Source organism: Gymnoscopelus microlampas (genome assembly GCF_963454915.1).
Source record: "Gymnoscopelus microlampas genome assembly, chromosome: 7".
Classification (NCBI taxonomy): domain Eukaryota; kingdom Metazoa; phylum Chordata; class Actinopteri; order Myctophiformes; family Myctophidae; genus Gymnoscopelus; species Gymnoscopelus microlampas.
In genome coordinates this window covers 34,795,214-34,813,665 of record NC_139944.1, presented here as the reverse complement: position 1 = coordinate 34,813,665, position 18,452 = coordinate 34,795,214, and the positions used below count along the sequence as shown (strand labels likewise).

The following is an 18,452-nucleotide window of genomic DNA, read 5'->3' as shown; positions in this document are numbered from 1 at the left end:
TCAGTCATCATTTCCTAAGTCTCAGATAAAGTAGATGATGGACGCTGAGGTACAGGGGGAGGAGAGCAGTGAATAACGAGGTAATGAGTTGAGTTGGAGCCTATGCATCCTTCCTTATCTTACTGAGATTTCTAATCCATCATCGGATTGACTGTTATTTTTAATGACATCAATGCTTCAGAACCATGAAATGGATGAAAGACTGAATTAAATGGATGCATTTGAAAAATAAAAGCTGGTTTCAGTTAAAAGTAATGCCCTTAATTCCAAGTGATTCTTGATCGCTGTTGATGGCACCATCTAGTGGTTAAAGTAGCTATACCATAAAAGCACATCCCTTTGTAAAATGAGGAATATCACATGTTCTGCAGTCACAAGTTTCATTTAGCATAGCTGCCCCTGTGGAATTTATATTTCTTTCAGGTCATGTTCTTAATTGAGCAACCTTAATAGTAATTCTAAACTTCATAAACAATGTTAATGTACCTATAAAATACTTGGAACTAAATTGAATAACACGTGCACTTGTCGCCATTGACCTCAGCCTTGAAGTTACCTACAGTACATATTTGTTGTAATTGTATTCTCCAAGGTATGTGTCACTGGAATTTTCTTTTCCTCTTGTCATTTGGGACTGTGGAATAAACCAGTGTGGGAAGACTGAAGATTGTAATATAAATGTGCCAACAAATAAACACCAGTATTTCACAATTCAGTCCATTGTCTTTATTGTTGCTGTGGCAATCAATCCAGGTTGTAGTAGCACAATACAGTGTAATGTTTAAGTTGTTGGGGGGGGGGGGGGTAGATTGAATACACAGGACCACAATGGAAACAAGCCCTCTGGGTTTTTTGTGTTACCATTTTAGCATTATTGTATAACTGTACCTCAGTACTTTTTACAAACTGTTAAAGGAGCTACACCATGAATTTAAAAAATAATAATAATATTTGATATCATATTGTTTATGTCCCTCAAACGTTTTTCAAAAGGTTTGAGCCTAAATCAAGCCTCAGATATACTCATTCCAACTAACTTCTCTCTGGCTTATAAAGCACTTTCACCTGCAATACCACATTGTCCTGTTTGGCACGGGGCGCTATTGAGCCAGTTTGTATGCATGTCATGTCCTGGTTCTGTGTGGAAAAAGTAAAAAAAAAAAATAAGAAAAAAATTAAAAAAAATTAAAAATGAAAATTTTTTTTTTTTTTTTTTTTTGGATTTTTTTTTTTTGGTTAGAACTGAAAAACGGGAGGAATTGTTCCCAGACGTGACGTAGGGTGGGGGAACAAATCTGACGGACTGTTTTCAGACCAATTTACATGAAAACCACAGATAGCCTATGAAAGCCTGCATGCTCAAAGTCGGGTATTTGTTGGAACAGAAGAGAGGTGGGGGAGACCAAAAACACACAAAAATGAAGAAAAAGTTAAAATTCATGGTGTAGACCCTTTAAAGTATTCAATCAATCAAAATGTCTAAGTTATAACACCTGAAACTATTTTTGTGCTGTGCGGCTTTGAGCAGTGGTGACTTTGATTGTCAAGCATTTAGAGAAGGGATGGGTTTCTATTGAACACAACTCTCTACCAGGAATATCACTATCTACTCCATATATTAGTAATTAACGGTATCAGAAGAAAATTACAATATTCTTTGGACCAAACACAAGGTCTGGGCTTCAGTCCAAAAACAGCTAAACAGCTCTAGGTGTGTTGAGGGCAATGCCCCTTTTATGAAATGTAGAGTTCATTCCATCAGTGAGTGGTATGATTACAGTTGACAAATTGTTTGATGGGAATATTTAAATATTTTTTGCAACTCCAACTATATCACAAGAAATAAAGACTGTAATATTAATTAAACAAATAGAAACAATATAGAATAGAACCCATTTCATACATCTCTTTGCACACACTACATCAAAAAATAAAACGTCTCACAGTTAGACACACCAGACAGCACTTCACATCAAAGGACAATGGGAACTGGAGCTGAATACAAAATTAGATGACACCTGGGAAACGTTATGTCAGGGGGTTTTAGGACTATTGCCATGCCACCAGATATTCCACCTTTCTTCCGTATGCAGGCTCAACCTCACCATTGATTAGTCCAAGGACTGTGGTGTCATCTGAACATTTTGGAGTGTATTAGCAGGGGGCTCAGCACACAGCCTTGAGGGGTTCATGTGCTGGTGTATGAATGCCAACTACTGACTGGGGACTGTCTGATAGAAAGTTGAACACCCAGTTGCAGAGGCATGTCAGTCTGACAGTGAGGAGTTGTACTAATAGTGTGTGTGGTATGACTGTTTTGAATGCTGAGCTGTACCTTGCTTATTGCAAATCACTCTGGATTCCATTGATTAGTCCAAGGACTGTGGTGTCATCTGAAAATTGTGGAGTGTATTAGCAGGGGGCTCAGCACACAGCCTTGAGGGGTCCATGTGCTGATGTATGAATGCCAACTACTGACTGGGGACTGTCTGATAGAAAGTTGAACACCCAGTTGCAGAGGCATGTCAGTCTGACAGTGAGGAGTTGTACTAATAATTTGTGTGGTATGACTGTTTTGAATGCTGAGCTGTACCTTGCTTATTGTAAATCACTCTGGATTAAAAGCGTCTGCTAAATGGCTAAATTGTAGTTAATAAAGGGCGGCCATAGCTGAGTAGATAGAGGCCATCTGGGAATCAGAAGGTCCTTGGGTTCAACCCCAGGTCTGCCCAGTCTGTGTTGAAGTGTCCCTGAGCATGACCCTTAACCCCAACTGCTCCCCAAGTACTGTAGTGCCCAAAGCTCCTAAAATGTGTAAATAAAGAGCACACATTTCTTGTATGTGCAAACGTACAATGACAAAAAATATCCAAAAGGAGGGGGGAATAAATTATTAAATAGTATTCTGGCATGTGTGTCGTTACCCTCAGGTGTGAGGGCTTTATTGGATGACATCATTGACTGCTTCATCAGTGGATCGGTTCTGATCATATGCAAACTGCAGTGGGTCCTAGGTGTCAGCAAATACAATTACTATTTAAGGTGCTGTGATATTTTTGTTCAAATCAGAGTTTTAAATAGTTATATTCCAATAGCAACCACTGTTATACAGATGGTGTTTGTTCAGTAACTGGTTTCTTTCCGGCTCTTTTGTAAACTGAAATTGGTGTCCCACCTGAAAATGTGTTTACTAAAGAACTGGAGAGAGACCCGTTACTTAACTGTGGAACTTAACTTAAATGACTTTGTGTTTCAACCAAAACATTAACTTACATCATCTTTATCAGAAAATAGAACTCTAACATAAACCAAAACCTTTCCAGTTGTCTGCATGTCAAACATGACTTGGAAGTTCCATTGTGTATTTGTAAAGCAAAGACACAACTTTCTAATATTTGCGTGGTTACTTTGTCTCAGGTGTAACTTCTGATTCTCTCAATTTACCCTGTGTTCCCAATATCTTAAAGTTTGCTATGCTCTTAATTTCTATAAGAAATGCTACCGTTACCATTGTTTTTGTCCATAGAAATATATTACTGGTACATCTCTAGAGCATCAGTCTTCAACAGGGGGTCAGGGACTTATAGGGGTCCTCAGTTGCATGCCAATTTTGTACTTTACATTAACCACTTGAGCCCTAGCATCCTGAACATAGCTGATTTATAAAATCAATGAAAAGTAAATGCAACACAATTATATGCAATATGTGGGGGTCACTGCTTCATCTCTCAGCTAACACATGGAAAACATTGAAGACCCCTGCTCCTGCTTCAGTGCTTACAGTTACCATACATTTCCATCTTAATTCCTCTAGAGTTCGAAACTTAACTTCGGTCGAATATTTCTCCCCTTCAATAATAGCAATTGTTTTTGTATTTTATATTGTTATCGTTGATAGTAGCCTTTATAACAAGGTATAACATGTAAGGTTTGTGCAATGATCAACACAGCTAAATGTGTGGGTAGCCCCCCCCCCCTCTCAAACATTTGCCAATATGCTTCAGTAGGTAATCACACTCATTTTGAGCGACTTGCCAGTCACAGGTGTGTGACTGGCACCGAGCATGGGTCATTCAAAACGAGAGCGAACACCAAACATATGGGGGTATTTTGGCAAAATGACGCTACCCACACGTATCGTGACTAATCAACGATAATATACAATATCAATTGGTGTTATTGAAGAGGAGAAATAACTGACCAAATTCAAGTTACCTAACTTGCTCGGGGTCAGACTTAATTAAGTAACTGGCAGCCCCTCTGCTCACTGGTACAGAGATATGCCTTCATGTACAGTACTAGAGGTGCGGGTCGCTACGCGACCCTTCTGTCTAGTCGCTGGCGCGAGGCTCTCGTGTAGTGGGCTGTAGACGTTTTCGACACGCAAACCAAAAGCAGTGTTTGTTTCGAGACGCAAACCGAAAGCAAACTGAGAGACGGACACATTTCACCCGTTCATCTATCTATCTACTAGAGTTTCGGGGGGCTACGCCCCCCTCAACCCCAGCCGCGCACGGGGCCCAGCGTGGCCGTGTGTATATTGGGGGACCCAAATCGCCGGAGTGAAACTGTGGAAATTTTTTTTTGAAAAAGGAAAAAATTTGAAGAAATAATATTTGTTATGTTTCAGGGGGTCCGCGGACCCCCTGATGGTCCACTGACCCCCTGTGGAGTGTTGGGACGCGCGGGGACACCCCTGGAACATTGCGGACCATTTCGGTGTTTTTTTTTTTTTCATGAAGGTGGTTGCTTGTTTCTGGCGCAGGCTGTGCAAACCTGGCAACCCAGCGCATGCTGCCGCACGTTTAAGTGGCGTAGCGTCATGAGGGTGAGTGGGGCCGTGGCTCGGTCAGTGAAGACCCTGTAGTGCGGATGATATGTGGCATAGAGGGGCAGATTGTAAATCCACAGAGGAAACATCCGTGGGCTACCATTGGTTCAGCGATGTGTGCGGTCGCCCTGCGGCCCCTCCTCCTCCACCAATGTGCAGTATTGAGAGGCCTGACATCACAACAATTGGAGCGATGGGCACTGCACTGTGGTTGGTTAGGGTACACCTAGGGCCCAGGTAGAACCCAGTTAAAGCCTGCATGGGCAAACGCAGTTAGGACCCGCCTTGGTCCCACATAAACATGGCTAGTTGGGGCCCACCTAAGGGCCAGGTAGAAGCTACTTATAGCCTGCATGGGCATCGCAGTTGGGACTGAAGTGGATGCCGCTGACATTGCTGACATGGGGTCCATATGGTTTAGCCCACCTTGAAACCATATGGGAACTACGCTGGCATGGTGGCTGTAATGCAAACGCTGCATCATACCTGCAGTGTGTAGTTTGATGTTGTGTGTGTAGCAGATATACCTGCAGTGTGTAGATCAATGTCCATAGGAAAGTCAATGCCCAGCAGTTTTTTTTTCCCCAGCAGAGTTTCTAGTGTCTCTGTGTCTCTGTGGAAGAGGTTGCACATGAACTCTGCAGCCGCACTGAGGCGCTCCAACACAAACACTCTGACATTAAGCTGCTTGACACAACAAACATCAGCACCACGCTGCTGTTTGTCCAAAAGACACAATATCTCCTCTCCCACTGACGTCATGTGTTCATTTATCGACAGCCGTACAGACTCCTTTTGACACATTTTACGTCGTTTATCCAGCTCTCACTGACTCTCCACATCGGGCTGTTATTTTGCTGCGATCAAGTCAACGATGTGAGAGATTAGCTATCACAGACGGACGGACAGGGGGTGAAACATAGTCTTGCGCCATGCCTTTCGGCCTGGCGGAGACAATAAAAAAGCGAAAGTAAAGGAAATGGCCATTTCTGCAACAGAAGTAGTCAATGAACTATGCTATGAAAACATGGGCCACATTGGCAAAGAATGTAAGAAAGAGGCAATCATGTAGAAAATAGCCAATCTCCAAGCTTACGAAGCCTCTCAACGTGAGGCGTTTCGAGCTTGTAGATCGGCTATTTTCACAATATTTACTTGTGGAACGGAGTCAAACAGAATGGGGGGGTCCCAGATCAAGTACGTGTATTTGTGGGGGGGGGGGGGGGGGGGGGGGGGGGCGTGAAAGGGTTGATAAACACTGCTGTAATCGGAGCGAAATTATCTGAAATTACTACATGAGCATAATGCAGCCTAACATGCGTTGCACGTGGCGGTCCTGCCATTACGTTAGTTACTGTAGTTGCTGTGGATCTACATAGTTCTCCAGAAGACACACACAAACATACACCATGTACAATGGACGAACTGAGCAGCAATATAGACATTCAGCACACGAACGTGCATTGTTGACAAAGTGATTGCACAGCCGCTGCAGGCATGACAACCAGATTAGCGTTAGCGACATGGCAGCTATCACAGCGCTCTGTCCGTCGTGCTGCAACTGCCTGTGATGGCTACAGCAGTAACAGCAAGCTGTCTGCGATGCCATTGTCTGGAGACTGCTCTTAGCGTGACAGGACCAATGACAGTGAGCGCTGTAGTTGTTGCTAAGATACGGTGGCGTCTCTGGCCCATAGCTTGTAGATCTCTCACACATGATTGGCCTAGGCTGCGTTGCCAGGTCTGACTTTGTGTCTAAGCAATGGTCGGCTTATTTTTGCGCGCCTTTGGGCTCGTTTGCATTGTGCGCACGGCAGCGCTTGTTTAGCGTACGTCAGCGCGACGTGGCAACGGACGTGGCAACGTGAAAGGTGATTGGCTGGTGAAAAGAAACACCCGACGTTACACCAGAAATGGTGCCTGGAGAAAATGGTGACCAAAAAAAAAGTTAGGAAAAAAAGGAAAAAAAACCCGCAGCGGCTGCCTGCTGTTGTGGTGATGAGGTCGTGCGCACGGTAAACGGTACGAAGCTGCTTCCACTTCCGTTGTGTCCGACATTTGGTGAGTAGAATTAATTATGTTGCGAGGTGGGAACGGTGTAGTGAGGCATGCCAGGTGCCCTACGCGAAACGTAAATTCAGGCCGCCCGCCGTGGCGACAGTGTTGGCGACATGTGGTCTGACGGTGTTGTGTTTAGTCGATCACAGAGCTGTGGGGTGTCACCACCGAGGGCGCGGAAGTTGCTCGCCATTTATATAGTTAGATTGACACAGGCTCTTGCAGGACCAGAATGTGCGGCACAGATTGATGAAGCAGCCCGCTCAGCCCAGCGAGACGGCGTTCGCTGCATTCAACCCTCCCAAAGAGTCAGACAGACAGTATTTGGAAGGGGGGGCGGGGTTGCCATGTCCAGGAGTTGTAAGCGTGAAGTGGCGTGTAATTGGTTAGGGAAAGTGGGTCCACGCATGCGCAGTGCACAGCGCGGACACTGGTCGTCGCGTACAAACATTCTCGCGCATGACTGTAGATTCAAATTGTAAGGTAGATAGTTCACCCAATGTCATACCTAGGTACATAAATGAATGATGCAAGGTCAGGCGTGTTGTGTTTTGGCACATAAATGACTGATGCAAAGTCAGGCATGTTGTCTTTTGGCATTTTTTTAATTGTACAGAAACGTATTGTACAGAAAGAATGAACAAATTGAAATTTACTGTGGCTGCTGTCCTCCTCTGCCACGCCCAAAGCCACCCCTCTGTGGAAGAAAGAAATATCCCAAATTAAACATATGGCTACAATTAGATGCAAGACAAAGACTGTCAACAAGCCTATATTCAGTCAATTTACATCTAGAGGTAGTTAGAAAGATATAAGCAATTTCCCCTCCCCAGGGAACAGAACCCCCCTTTCCCTCCTCAAGAGATCACATTATCATAAGAGGAGTCAGGACTCAAGTAAAAACATTTAACCATCCGTGAATTGATTCCAGTTCTCCATTGTAATAATAGGTAGGAGTACACTACTTACGAACTGAAACTCAGTGGCTGCACCAGCTCCTGCCTCTGCTTTCTTGTCAGCACCAGCTGGAAGGCAAATGCATTATGATCAGTGATAGATTCCCTTTACAAAATAAAGCTCCCCAACATTCACAAACGCTATCATGCAGTCCATAAGCTAGCCAATTATATAGCATCATATTGTTTCTTCATGTGACATAAATGGCTTCGGAGTCTCCCCCCCACCCCACCCCAAAAAAAAACAGATTTAGCCAAAACACTTGTAATTGGACTATATAAAGTATAAACAAAGGAAAGGAAATGACCGATACCGTGTTAATGCTTTACTTACGTGGTGCAGCAGAACGCCTGTAAGAATCTCTGTCAGCCTCTCCACCACGGTTAAGGCGGGCAGGCCTCTCTCCCTCCATACCTAGAGAAAAAGATGATGTAAGAATCAGACATGTCCTCTAACTGTAACTTAGAGAAAGCACTCAACTTTAGGAAGTCTTCCACCAATGAAAAGTATGTTCAAGTTTACTGTAGGATATAGCAGCTGTTGTATCAGTTTTCAATGTCTTATTTAAAAGGCTGACAGATCATCAGCTGGACAACAATGTGATTTGATTTTACTGTGATAGACAGCTTTCTAAGTTTGTTTTAAATATTATTTAGTGCAGAAATATCCAAGTTGGCTTTTAGTGTGCGACACCCTATGCGCAAAGTAGCCCCAAAATGCCATCATTAAAAAAAATCGTGCCCAATGCCCGGTCCTCTTTGAACCAAATTATCTTTTAATCAGTCAAGTCTGCAACTTTGAATAGACGTTCCCCTATGAAATGCTACCACACAGCAGGTCTGCATCAATTGAAAGGGGTGACAATTGTCTGGCAACTGTGACCATTTAGGGTGGGGATTCATTCTGCTTGCCCTTTAAATACCCCTCTTTCTTGTTCTGCCATCAGGCAGGATGATTGTATAGGGTGTACACGTTTACACACACTCACGCCCTGCATCTGAACCGTCTCTGGCACCTGAATTTCCCTCATGGGATCAATAAAAGGTATCCATCCATCTACCCACCCAAATACCATGTCGTATTTTAAGATATGCTGTCCAAAAAGATGTCATGGAGTGATAAGTGAAAAGTTACCTCTACTGTCGAAAGTATTGTAAGCATAGACATTATGCTGGTCCAAAAGATTCATATAATAGATTAATCAACAACAATCTGCACAACATTTAGAGAGCCTACCCTTGGGCCTGGGCCTTGCGGTCTCAGGGCGAATCTGGCGACGCAGGGTGGCGGGCACAATCTCAGGGGGGAGGTGGAGGAAGTCCCTCAGGTACTGGATGCCATCATTGGTGAGGTACCAATAAAAGTGGCGCCATGCGAACTGCTCCTTCACGTACCCACACGACTTCAAGGACTGCAAAGACAAGCATGCCCCAACATGTATTTATCAAATGCATACATACAAACGATAACAAGACAACCATCTTTAAGTCATTCAGTGTACACCAAGTAAGCCTAATATACAAATATGTATGGGCTAAGTTAAAAATCTGACCCATCACTGCAAGAGCAAAAATCTGACCCATCACTGCAAGAGCAAATCAAATGTGGTTAGCAGTACAAATATTTATTATACAAGCCGTTGGCCAGCATATAAAAACTAACAGACATGCTTGCTGTGCAAAACACATGGCAAGTGACATCAGTAAAATAGGTTAACTGTCAAACAAGCAAAACAGCATGACCTATATAGCAATGAACTAACTTCACCCCAACCCTCACCCCCAACTGTACATATATCTTTTGCTACTAGTGCTGATGTTTAGGATATATCACATTATTGTATGTCTTTAAATGTCTCTATATAAAAACTAACAGACATGCTTGCTGTGCAAAAAAAAAAAATCACATGGCAAGTGACATCAGTAAAATAGGTTAACTGTCAAACAAGCAAACACAGCATGACCTATATAGCAATGAACTAACTTCACCCCAACCCTCACCCCCAACTGTACATATATCTTTTGCTACTAGTGCTGATGTTTAGGATACAGTATATTATTGTATGTCTTTAAATGTCTCTATGAATTTAACACACAGGACCTCAATGGAAACAAGACCTCTGGACTTTTTTGGGGTATGCTTTGACCAAGTGTATGACTGTACTCGTGCCGTTTGCATTTCTAGTCTAATAAAATATTCAACCCCAATTTCTTACCAGCATTGCTTTCATAACATGAAGGTTGGGCACATTCTTGTCAGAAAGTTCTGGGTGCTTGGCCAGATGGACATCCTTCTTAGCCACCATGACCCCCTCCTTGAAGAGGAGCTCATAGATGGCAATGCGATTCTTCTTGGGCATCAGCATCTGTTAAAGGCAATGTGAGGACGTTACCCTACTTGACATATAGCACAGCAGCAGACATATACAGACATATAGCCCCCAGGAATGTATGCCTCAACTCGACATATGGCCCCCAGGAATGTCAGTCTCAACTTGCTGCTTACATAGCAATGTAATCATGACCTTAAACAACCTCAGACAACCCCTACTTCATTTCAACACATCCAGCACCCTACTCTTCACAATATATTGTACAGAAATTGTATTTGATTTTTATCTTGCTGCTTTGTTGCCCTTTTTAATCCTTCTACATTGTCAAGACATCGTACCCAGTTAACATGTTTTTACTCTCGTGTTCCGGGTAATAGATCCATGGTACCTGAGATGTAACGAATGACCGTTTCTAATCGTTATTAATGGGAAGTGATAGATAGCTTCCATTGTGTTAGCTTCAGTAGCTAGCAAGCCATTTTAGTCGTATTCGGCAAAATACCAAGTGGACAGAGTACATTTACAAGGCAATTATTTTAATAGATAGACAAGCAGAGGCCAACTATTGTCCAGTCCAAATATTACAGTTCGCTAATAGAATTCTCAGGCATAGGCGGTGTTTGACAGAACTTCACAGAAGGCAACGGCAGACAGTATAAAAATGGCAGTCGTTCGATGATGACATCTGAGCCGAGTTTACTCTGTGAAATCTAACACATTTTTACGGTTTGGACACATATTTACACGATAAATATGCTCGGGAATGTGTCCACTACATAGATTCCCATCACTAATCGACATTCAATGGTTTATAACCCATAAGATGTCTAAGATTAACTTAGATAGCGAAGGGCGGCATTTCCTTACCTTTGCGTTAGGAATGAGACCGGAGCCGGAAAAGGACAGACGTCAACTCACCAGCAGGGTTTATTGTTGCTCCCCGATTCCTTTGGGCAGCTGTTAGACATAGCGCCATCTGCTGGCACAGGGGTGAACAGTGGTGGAAAGTAACTAAGTGCATGTACTCAAGTATTGTACTTAATACAAATTTGAGGATTTTTTTACTTTACTGGACTATTTTAAAATGTCAGTACTTTTACTTCTACTCCACATCTCAGAGGCAAATATTATACTTTTACTCCACTACAATTATATGAAAACTTTAGTTACTAGTTACTTTGTAGATGTTTTATGATTATTAAAAAACATACAGTAATCTCTCAGATATATGCTTTGGCTATTTGAAAATAGCCGATCTACAACCTCACAACATGTCGCTTTGCGACACGTTGTGAGCTTGTAGATCTGCTATTTTTAAATGATTTTTAGACATTCTAAAACTTGTGAAATGGGTCATTCTGCATAATGACTACTTTTACTTTTGGTACTTTAAGTGTATGTTGATGCCAATACTTTTACACTTTTACTCAAGTACATTTTGAATACCGGACTTTTACTTGTTGTAACAGAGTATGACTACATTGCAGTATTGATACTTTTACTTAAGTAACAAATGTGAGTACTTCTTCCACCACTGGGGGTGAAGGGAGCGCAGAATACGTCAAATCAAATAAAACATGTATTCATTCATGTTCGTATTTTTTAGCTCTAAGGTTTATTTTATATATTTTTTTCCTAGTGGTTTTGTTATAGCTATCACGCAGCAGTTATACTGTGTGGTTGTTCCTAGCTCTGCTCCATAGTGTTAGGATGAGGTTCTAGTCGTTGCCCACAGGCTGCGCACTGTGCGCAGCCTCTCGTCTGTACTAAAAATAAAAAATACACCTTTGCTGCTCACCAAAACAAAGACGGGTTTAAGATGTTGAAAGCCTACTTTCCTTAGTGGGAGCACTCGGAGCCCCCCACCTCACGTATATACTATACTAATACACATTTTGGCCAGAAAGGAAAATATTTCACCGCATGGAAAAATGTTTTAGTTATTCCACTGCGCCCTCTACAGATCTGGTCAATGGAGATTTTCTATTGACAAGATCAGTAGGGGGCGCAGCGGAGTAACGCTAAGGACCAGAGCTAACCATCCCCCATCCAGACACAGTTATGCTCCGTCCGCACGACGGTGTCGCGTGTCAAAAATCGCAGACATACAAGCTCACGACGCGTCACATCTGCCAAATGTTGTGAGCTTGTAGATCGCCGTTTTGTTTTGACGCGCGACACAGTCGTGCGACGAAGTATGAATGTGAATCCAGGCTCCAGGCGCCTCGCCGCCCCTTCTTTCAGCGGCAGCACACATACAGTGTTGCCATGTCCGCTTATTATAAGCGAGTTAGGCTTGTTTTCCTGTAAAGTTGCTTGTAAAAATGATTGGTAGTTGCGTTGCGGGTTGCGTTTTTTTTGGTTAAATTGTGCTTGTTTCTAAAGTGTGCTTGCTTATTTTGGCTTGTTTCCTTATGTTGTTTAAACCAGTGGTTCTCAAACATTTTCAAGTCAAGGACTCCCAAATTAATATGTAGCCTATTTGTCCGCGGACCCCCATCTGAAAACATTTTATGCCAGGCCGGCCCTCATACAAGATTTGTATCGTTAATATGTTTCAAAAATATTCCTAATTTTAAAAAAAATCTTCTAAGATTAACAAGAAAATTGCAGATCTACAAGCTCACAATGCGTCGCATCGCGATACGTTGTGAGCTTGTAGAACGGCTATTTTTAAAATATCCAACGCATACAGGTTTAAGTGCTCTTGGCCTAATTATACTACAGTCGCTTCTTTTTGGCTTGTTTTCCTAGACTTGGTTGCTTATTTCTCTCACACAATATGGCAACACTGCCTTTCAGCACCACCGCACACACTCAGAATAACAGCAACGATACAACGGAGCCCCGAGTCCTACTGAAGAACATGATGATAACCTATTGATATCTGCAGACGTTAAATATTCATTTTGTGCAGGTATGTTAATCTTAATCTTTACATGCATTCATTACAGTTAGCTGATGGACTGTTTGCCTTCTTCTCCTTTTAGAATGATCACTTCAAACCATGCCACATCTATTATTCTACGACAGGAATTAACATTGTCATCAACCTGTGTTGTTCTCGGCCAAATGATAGAATGACGTGAATTAATTTGATACACAATTCGCCAAGTAATGCCTATAACTTTCCAGTTTGTCCTTTTGTAAGTACACTAATATTGGTATTTACTTGGTGTTACTAGTGTGGTCTATGCCAGTGGTTCTCAACCTGTGGGTTGGGACCCCCAGGGGGGTCCCCACATGATTGTGGGTGGTCCCCAGATGACAGTGAAATGACAATTTAAGGACTTTTAAGACCTTTTTAATACCTAAAACATTTTTTGAAAGTAAAGAAAAAAGACCATTATTGCATCAAAAGTAATCAACAAACTATACTATAAAAACTGGTCAAACATTGGCCAAATTGTCAAATAATATACCAAGAAAGAGGCAAACATTTTGAAAATAGCCGATCTACAAGCTCACAAGTTGTGAGCTTGTAGATCTGCTATTTTCAAATATGATTATTTTGGGGGGTCCCCAGTTCAAATATGATTATTTTGGGGGGGTCACGTCCTGAAAAGGATGAGAACCACTGATCTAATGCCTCTGAACCGCTGCCAGACGCCCCATCAATGGTATACCCTAAGTACTGTTGACTCAGAACATTGTGTGTGGGTCTCACTGCTGCATACTATTGATCTTCAATAGCACAAGTCTTAAACAAAGTAGGACTGTTGGCGTTGTTTTTAGCAGTTGCTGTGCACCACTTGAGAGCATACATTTGCTGGCTGCAGCAGAGTACTGCTGCGAATGCTTCATCAAAGAACAGGTCTCTGGGGGGGGGGGGGGGTGTCTTCGGAGGGGGGGGTCTTCGCTTCCAGGGGAACCAGTTTCTGAGTGATTTATTGTTTGTGGAACAGCTGGTGGTGGTTACGCAGTGTCACAATTGCCTGAGGTCCTGACCTCCATCTGTAGTCTGACTCTCATGAGAGCTGTCCAGGGTACTGATCCCTCTGACATCACATCATATAAGACTGTTGCGTCTGATCACACAGCCTGGTCACTGTCGTTCTGAATTGTCCAAAGCAGTGGTTCTCAGACTTTAACAGAGGACCACACTCTCAGAGTTACAAACCTAAAGAATTTAGATTGCATGTTATGTAGACAGATGCCAGGTCATTGTTTACCTGGCATCCTATAGTGTGTATAGTTTCAATGTACATATTATAGATTTTTTTGGATATTCTACTGTTAGACTGATGATAGGTTATTGGTTCACCTATGATCCTAGATGACTATTTCTATGCATTTGCTGTATTACCTTGTGTTCAATGTGTTGTCCTTGCTTACTGTATCTCGCTCTGGATTAAGAGCATCTGCTAAATGCCTAAATTGTAAAGGTCCATTTAGAACCCCCCCAAGGAACCCCGAGGGTGCCTGGACCCCTCTTTTGAGAGCCACTGGTCTAAAGTAGACATTTACTGAGTTATTACAAGGCACAGCAGTTAAAGTTGGGTGATACAGGATTTAAAAGTGTTATGATATTTCTGGACTAAATTTGTCCATATTTGATATGTGTTGATGTTTCTCAAAGCATATTTTATTAGGCCTATCATGCAATTCAACAATGTACACCCGTGTCTTTATTTTCTTGTGGATAACACAGGTTAAAGGGGAAGCAACAGAGAGATAGAGACATTATTTTTGGTTAATTAATTTTTACTGCCCTACGTTCAGCATGCCTGATATACCAACCTATTTATTTATACCACCGAATAGATATAGGCTGTTACACAGTTCCAGATTAACATAGTCAAATGTTTCTGTTTTCACTGCAGTTTAGTAATCCTCAGCGAAATCTGTTGGCTGCTTTGCAATGCTTTATACTTCCCATAACTAATATTGAAATCACAAAAAAATATGTTTATTTTAACAAATGGGAAATTGGAACCACTTTGTTTTAAGGGCTTGGGGATTGTCATTTAGATACAATCAATGTGTTGTTGTTTTTTAGAGCATGAGCTCAGTAGTTGTCTATTCTGCTTTGTAATGAAAATAACTCTGCTAAATATCATCATTATTCTGACAGGATATAACATAAACAAGCACAACCGTGTTAGGCAGAGGTACATCTTTTCAGAGATGGTTCATTTTAGCATGAATTGTTTGCCTATTTGTTTTGAAGATATACCATTTTACTTATGTATGCTGAAATGTATTGAATTCTATAAGTGAAAATTGCATGGCCAAGGCACATTGGGAGTGCAGAGAGAGAGACAGAGACACAGAGAGAGAGAGAGAGAGAGAGAGAGAGAGAGAGAGAGAGAGAGAGAGAGAGAGAGAGAGAGAGACATGGGTGGTTCTGAATCTGCATCTGCACACATGTTCATTAAAGTGCCCCTATCTGTTTGAGTGCCTGATTTGATTAATTCATATGACAAATCAGGACAACCTGTTTGATTTAAAGTAGCCAGTTGAACCCCTCTCCCCTTGTTAGGAGGGAAGACAGATGAGTATGCTTACAAATCTAATCAATTAGGCTAAGTCATAAATTGGTTTTCCCCCTTGCCAAATAAAAGGGGGATTTGACTGTGGTATTCCCTAAAGCCTGTGTCTGTCCCCTTAGGGAGTAGGAGTAAGGGGACAGACACTTTTATTTGCCCCCAAAATACATTTGTATATACAAGCTTCTCATGATGTCACTTCTGTTGCTTACACCCCTCGCCCCACATACATTGGTGCAAAGAAAAAATTTAAGTTAACATAGTAAATTATATGAATAAACTAGCATATTATTTTTGGTTGCTTAACTCAAAATTCAAGGTGCTCTCGATTGTTATGTCTTGTGCACAGGTACATAAGAATAAAATATATTTTGTTCTGGTACCTCACAACATTGTAGCAGCATCAATAATAATAATAATTATTATTATTATTATTATTATTATTATTATTATTATTATAAACAGAGAACAGACTGGTCGTTTTTTATGTCTGGTTGTATAACCTCAGGTTGTTACGAGTTCACAAAAAGGTTACACACATCCATGTTGTGCAGGACAAAACAAGTTACAAGATCAAAAAGGAAAGTCTGGGCAACAGCTGCTACTCTACAGTTACTGTGCAAAACACAATGCAGCAATGCAGACTTTTCATGCTTATTCTTAAAGGTAGTGTAAGTGATTTTCTTTGGTTAAAATAAGTGTTAAATAGCTCTATTCTGATATTACTGCTATTGCTATAGACTCCTGTTCATTGATAGTAGTCTCTGTGTCTCTCCAGAAAATGCATTTTCAGGTCGGGATACCAATTTTATCCAATCAGGATGGAGAACTCACACAGGATACAGATTAAACAAGTGGAATTGGAAGTGATGACACAAATAAATGAGCAGACACATTTTTAACTGGAACACTATAGAAATGAAACTGATAAATGGATACTCTCTCCTGATTGGCTGACATTTTGCAACCTACCTGAGAATGTATTTTCTGTTTATTGAGCTGTGTTTATATGTTAAGTCAGCTTTCAGCATGATCACAGATGTTTAAAAAGACAGGTGCCATTAAAACACTGAATTATTTTGCTGATTACAATATAAAACTCAAAACAATGCAATTGCCTATCTAAAAATCAAATAACCTAAAACACAAACCGAAATATCATTTAAGAGTCTGCACATGTATGGGTTTGGTGTTTTCTTGTATCTCTTAGTTCGGCATGCTAGAATGTCCGGGTCGTCTCCATTCCTTGTTTGGTGACGAGAGATCTCCTTCCTGTGGCAGGGTAGCCAGTTTCTGAAGTTGGACTTAAAACAGCTTCCTGGCAAAGTCAAGAGCTGGAGAGATGGGGAGACTCCTGTTACTGAACAAACACCTGATAGCAATGATTACTATCAGAACATTTGTGCTTTAACCTTTTAACAAAAAACATTTAGTTTTAACCGAAAAATTTAACTTACCCTACTTTTAACATAAAGTATGGTCATACCCTGAGTCTGACCATACCAAAATATTGAGAATATTTCCTGATTTCCACAGAAGTCTACATGGGTTGCTAGATGTCATTGACAATGCAAGTACAAACCAGCATGTCCCTACTGTATACTTACCAGTAACATTAACACAGTATAATAGTGCTTAATAGATGAACTAATTCAGAGTTCCTTATTGCTATTCAGTAAGGTCTCCTAGGAAAATATTGACAATAAGTGGATTTGTAAATATCATATAATAGGCTATGTACTGGATATAGGCAATCATTTCACAAAGCCGGGAGAAAAGTGTCCTCTTCACGTTTCCTCGGATGGGCCTCAGACTCAGAGTGCCTAGTCCGGATGGAGATTCATAGAGATCAGGGCTTTGGCCTGAGCTGTAAAGTAATTGGAGCCTGTGATAGGATCCTCACAGGGGAGCATGGGAGATAGGCAGACTGAATATCCTCAAAGGCCCAGGGCTTGCTTTTTTTGCATCATGTGCTTCCCCAGGCTGATGACACAATGGGGATGGGGGTTCATTGTTGTTGGTTTGGACTACTGACATTTAGGAGTATTATCAGCTACTGTATACAGCCACCAAACTTACTTCTGTTTTAGAAGTCATTTATTGTATTTATAATTAGGGCTGCAACTATCGATTATCTTCTTAGTGATTGTTTGATTTATTACTTTTTCGATTAATTAAATAATTGCAAAGCACTTTTTTGTTGATAATTAAAAAATAACAATTAAATCAACAAATCGTATTAGTCTGATTAATCATTGCTATTTTTGAAAATGATTTACTCTTGCACCCCTATTTATAATTCAACACAATATATTGGCAATCATAAAAAAGGCATCAGCAAAAGCAAAAGTATTCAGTATTGCTGACTTGTAATGTATGGTATCTGTTCGCTGTAGGTGGGATCAGAGGGGGACAGGATTTCCTGGAACACAGGCTTTTAACTCAGACCTGATTCATCAAATCAACAAGGTATGGCAAAGTGTCTGTGTGTATGCATGTGTGTCATATCAGCATTATGTGTGTGACTGTGTATGTGTTCTTCTGTATACAGACAGTCTCATTAACCTCTTCAACGCTGTGTGAAGGATTCATTCATAAACATTATTATACCCAACATGTGCATTATGTTTGAGGGAGAATGCCATTACTTCCAGAGTGGAATGCCCTAGCATTTGGCTACCTGCTGTGCTTAGCACATAGCTCCATCCACTGGTGGGTTTGAATGTGAACCATGACCATGTCATATCATGACTCACTGTCACCCGCTCTTCTGACATTCTTACAT

The 18,452-nt window shown here is 41.3% G+C and overlaps 1 protein-coding gene across 1 annotated transcript; it reads right to left on the bottom strand.

Moving 5' to 3' along the window:
- Positions 1 to 7,475: 7,475 nt before the first annotated feature.
- rps10 (ribosomal protein S10) lies at positions 7,476 to 11,136 on the bottom strand. The gene is made up of 6 exons (XM_084063646.1): positions 11,046 to 11,136; positions 10,062 to 10,211; positions 9,083 to 9,257; positions 8,180 to 8,260; positions 7,859 to 7,914; positions 7,476 to 7,586 (listed from the first exon to the last, which is right to left on the bottom strand). The coding sequence occupies exons 2-6, from the start codon at positions 10,209 to 10,211 to the stop codon at positions 7,542 to 7,544; spliced, it is 507 nt and encodes a 168-aa protein (XP_083919772.1). The 5' UTR covers positions 11,046 to 11,136; the 3' UTR covers positions 7,476 to 7,541.
- Positions 11,137 to 18,452: the final 7,316 nt, after the last annotated feature.

Bases quoted from the DNA above. Each gene is read 5' to 3' on its own strand.
- rps10 (XM_084063646.1), bottom strand. From the start codon at position 10,211: ATGCTGATGCCCAAGAAGAATCGCATTGCCATCTATGAGCTCCTCTTC. The intron at 9,258-10,061 runs GTAAGAAATTGG...TTGTCTTTGCAG, and splicing joins ATGTTATGAAAGCAATGCTG to TCCTTGAAGTCGTGTGGGTA. The intron at 8,261-9,082 runs GTAGGCTCTCTA...CTTTTTCTCTAG, and splicing joins CGCAAGGCCCAGGCCCAAGG to GTATGGAGGGAGAGAGGCCT.